Source organism: Rhagoletis zephyria, unplaced genomic scaffold, assembly GCF_001687245.7.
Source record: "Rhagoletis zephyria isolate East Lansing unplaced genomic scaffold, Rhagoletis_zephyria_1.1 Rzeph_scaffold_00819, whole genome shotgun sequence".
Classification (NCBI taxonomy): Eukaryota; Metazoa; Arthropoda; class Insecta; order Diptera; family Tephritidae; genus Rhagoletis; species Rhagoletis zephyria.
Window position 1 is genome coordinate 127,049 of NW_016157903.1, and position 4,122 is coordinate 131,170.

A 4,122-nucleotide genomic window follows, 5' to 3' on the forward strand; every position below is an offset into this window, starting at 1 on the left:
TAAACTCTTACACCTAACTAATTAAAGTTTCGACCTTCTCTTCGCAGATGAACAGGAACACAATGGAGCTGAATAAATGCCGTCTGTGCTGCCGCTATCATTTGCTGCGTTATTGTCACGCGTTTAAAGCCATGACGCCCGAGGAGCGGTACGAGTCCGCGCGAGTGCATAAATATTACATCAACTGTTTGGCAACATCGCACATCACAGGTGCATGCAACTCAGCAGACAGTTGCCACCACTGTGGGAAAGCGCACCACACTCTGTTGCACCGTTCTACGCCGCTGGCCCCTGAACGCAATCACCGAGAGAAAGTGCATAAGCCAGTCCGCAGTGGGCGAACCACAGTCCCCAGCTGCATAGTAAAGAAGCCCAGAAAGCAGACGTATGGCGACAGCCACCCCGTTCAACAACGCTTCCGCAACCTCTTCAACCAGGCTGTGCTGACACTGGAGAAGTTACAAGAGCTACTACACCTCGCACCGGTGCAGGCGGGCCGGCATGTCGAGGACATGGACGCCAATATCTTAGAGTTTGATTGATTTCATGCCTTTGTTTTTTAAATGTAAATTATAATATGCGTGTGGCTGGCAACACTAATGCTTTGCTATTGTGAATTATCCTTCGAAATAAACTGCATTGTAATGGTTGCTGATGTTGTAAGCGATGACATGGGGTGACCTGTGTTCGCAAGTAACGTAATTTTCACTTTTGCTTTAACCATCGCCGCGGCCGCATCGCACGTCCACCTATCTATCGCTATTAATTAAGCCACTCGGGCTAAAAGGGATTCGTACATTCAACTAATTGTAATCATCAATACGTTCAATAAAACCATTGTGGCGAATTATTTGAATTATACAAAATCTAACCGCTTTCATTTATTGCGGATCTTTGCTCCTCCGGCGCACCCTGCGCCCCACTTGGCAATCCCATAGATTATATACAGGGGCTGAACACCTTTTGCAGAGAACACCTTTCTGCGTAGGCAGCCTTTGGCCGCAATTAGGAATTATAACCCTCAGTAAGTAGAATTCTCTTTTCTGTGTTTCCTAAGAAGAAGGGCCCAACACCTGTTGTACAGAACACCTTCTGCGTTTGCGGCCTTCGGGATTATAACCGTCACTAAGTAGAATTCTCCTTTCTGTGTTGCCGGAGAAGAGGGGCCTTTATTTGTGTGAACTACAATAAGTGTAAGGTTGGCACTTGCTTGTAAATGCATTTACATCTTCTATTATCACTGAATTCTTAAACCTCAAAAGCAGATCATAATAAAATATGTATATCAAATTAAAGGTAAGAACTTGCACTTTCTTAATGTTATATAAGTCTTAAGCATGGATTATTTAATGAAAAAATTATAAAATTTTATTTGTTTTTTAATATTTTTGGCTTAAATATAAAAACAAGCATACACATTTTATATATCAACTTGAAGATAAATTAATTTATTTTGGCCTTTTGAATCGGTTTCGCAGTTTAGATAATATTACTATTTTAAAATATCACGAATTTTTTGTTTTACCTCTTATATCTACTTTACTTTTTAATTGCGGCAAATAATATTTATATAGTTGAAATCAGCTTAAAAAGTACTAGCGATCTGCATTTTTCGTTTTCCTATAGCTGAATGGTTTGTTATCTTGATGTATGCCGATTTTTTTAGCTTGTATTTAGCTTGTATTGTGATTGTGATCGTTTAAAAAATGCACTAAATACGAGAATGACAAAAGTTTGCCAAGTAGCAAAATTGTATATTGTATTGTACATATAAGTCAAGAATGATAGAATACAAGATTGCGCCAATCGAGCTGAGAGCAACTGGCCGTGACGTCAATAAGTACCAGAATGAGAGAGCAAAGACGAATTCAATAAGAAAAAGAAGAAGAATCGAACAGCTGGGGCGAAATTGAAAGGTTTGTTTACAAAGTGCATAATAAATCGCGGATTTACGGAATTATTTAGTTTTAAATGGTAAATTGGTTGTTTAAAAGTAAAGAATGTGTACTTATTAAATGCAATGCAAATCGCTGAAAGTGTTAAATCACTGCAATCATTATAATGATTTGCATTTTTTAAGTAATTGAACAAATACCAGCGGGCAGCCAGCGGGTCAGTTGCTGGTAACAATTTGCAGAACGATTCCACGGTGATCGTTGCATCGTCGTCAATTAGTGAAATCAGTAACCAAGCTTTTAAAATAAAGGAAAACCTCCTACTCCGCTATACATATAATTACTTTCATTATTTAGCTACTTTTCCGGCAGCCGCAACAAACGCTGGCCCAAGCCTGCAAATTGTTGCCAGCAACTGGAACGCTGGCTGCCCACTGGCATTTGTTCAACTACTTAAAAATTCACTTTGTAAACAAACCTTCACACACATCAAACCACATCAAGCGGCTCATCTGGATGAAATGAAAAGGCTGTTAGATGTAATGCAGCAACGTGCTCCCGATGTTGAACATCAGTTCAAAGAAAAGTCAAATGAGTTGGAAATGGCGCAGCTTATCATACGCCAGTTGTCGGATAAGGCCAATGTAAACCAAGGCGGCAATCGTATAGAGACCTTGACGTAGACGCAATTTATGTACGAGGAACAGATTAGAGACTTACAAGTAAGTTAGAAGTAGAAGTGCATTTGAAGATGTTTACATTATTATGTTTACGCATTTCTTACAGTCCATGGTGCAGGAATTTATGATGGTCACAAAATATATTGGCAAAAACATAGCAAGTGCATATGCCAAGTTGGAAAAATTGACAATGCGTGAGTATAAAATGAAAAGGTGTTCTTAATTATAAATATTACTTTACCTTTTCTTTTGCAGTGGCCAAAAAGAAGAGTCTTTTTGATGATCGACCGCAAGAGATTCATGAATTGACCTACATCATGGTGTATGCCTTACAATCTAAATTAGCCAGCATGGGCACCGACTTCAAACAGCTGTATACTGTCGTACTGTTGTATTTCAGAAACTTTAAACGGCTAAAGCTATATATAAGGAATTCGCAACCCCACAAACGCGGATTTGCATTATCATGATACGCGTTTTTGCATTTTGTTGATACGCGGTTTTGTACTTTAAACGACGACTTGCAAAGGGCGCTATGTAAAATTTGTTCGATTTTTAGTTTTTGATGGATTACGTACCAGTATTTAAAGTAGTTTCATGTCCAGTAACAACAGAGTGCAAAATCTTTTTATATTAGCATCAAATGTTAAGTCTTCTTCCAAAAGTCGCTATCATACTTATTTATAAACTTTCAAAAGTATCTATCTTCTGATGAACTTAGAGAACTGCTTTAGGTCGTATAGACTGTTAATGTTATCTTATGACATGTTATGTTACGTTACAATTTTATAAGGCTCTTTTTTATCCAAATTTTTAGGTAATAAAAAAGATTAAATTTAAATGTTACTTGTTGTCGTAGTCGTTTTTTCAAATTTATGGCTTTCTATTATAACATCACATAACGCTGTTTGCAAGTGGACTACTCATATGTACATTTCTTATTCGTTATCACGACAGTCAAAAATTGATCTCTTTGTTAATTTTTTGCGGCCCTGAAAAGGGCCTTTTGTGTATATATGGTATTGTGTATGTAGACCCAGATAAGCTTATATAAAGCATTTGATCCCTTTGTAAATTCTTTGCGGCCCTGAAAAGGGCCCTTTATGTATACAAACACAGGGAAGCTAATGTTTGCAAAAAATTTGATCACTTTAGCAATTCGTGGCGGCCCTGAAAAGGGCCTTTTGGTGTATCAAGAGCATTTACCTGTAATTAAATGAATTTATATTGCTATGCAATTAATGAACCATTTCCTTACGGGAGGCATTCTACGCATTCATCTTAGGTATATTTCACTTCTGATCACATGAGTGCACGTACTCCAGATGTTGATGTTGACCCTAAAGCTAGCAAGAAAAGAATTTTGGTAAGGTTTTTGCAATATGTAAATTTATAGCTCAATATGTCATTTTATTTATATAAACTTACCAGGCCTGCTGCATACCTTGCTTATTTGTTGATGGTACCAAATGCACTTAAGTCAATATTTTTTTATATTTTCTTTTTTTACTGTGGGCATTTTCTATGAGTTCTTTGTTTAGTTTTCT

General features: G+C 37.5%; 1 protein-coding gene across 1 annotated transcript; it reads left to right on the plus strand.

Moving 5' to 3' along the window:
* The first annotated feature begins 2,087 nt into the window (after positions 1–2,087).
* On the plus strand, positions 2,088–3,045 carry LOC108361702 (syntaxin-5-like). Its single transcript, XM_017614403.1, has 3 exons — positions 2,088–2,617; positions 2,682–2,769; positions 2,831–3,045. Exons 1-3 carry the CDS (start codon positions 2,588–2,590, stop codon positions 3,043–3,045), a joined length of 333 nt encoding a protein of 110 aa, XP_017469892.1. The 5' UTR covers positions 2,088–2,587.
* Positions 3,046–4,122: the final 1,077 nt, after the last annotated feature.

Coding starts and splice junctions, on each gene's coding strand:
- LOC108361702 (XM_017614403.1), top strand. CDS start 2,588: ATGTACGAGGAACAGATTAGAGACTTACAA. Junction 2,618..2,681: donor AACAGATTAGAGACTTACAA/GTAAGTTAGAAG, acceptor CATTTCTTACAG/TCCATGGTGCAGGAATTTAT. Junction 2,770..2,830: donor GTTGGAAAAATTGACAATGC/GTGAGTATAAAA, acceptor TTTCTTTTGCAG/TGGCCAAAAAGAAGAGTCTT.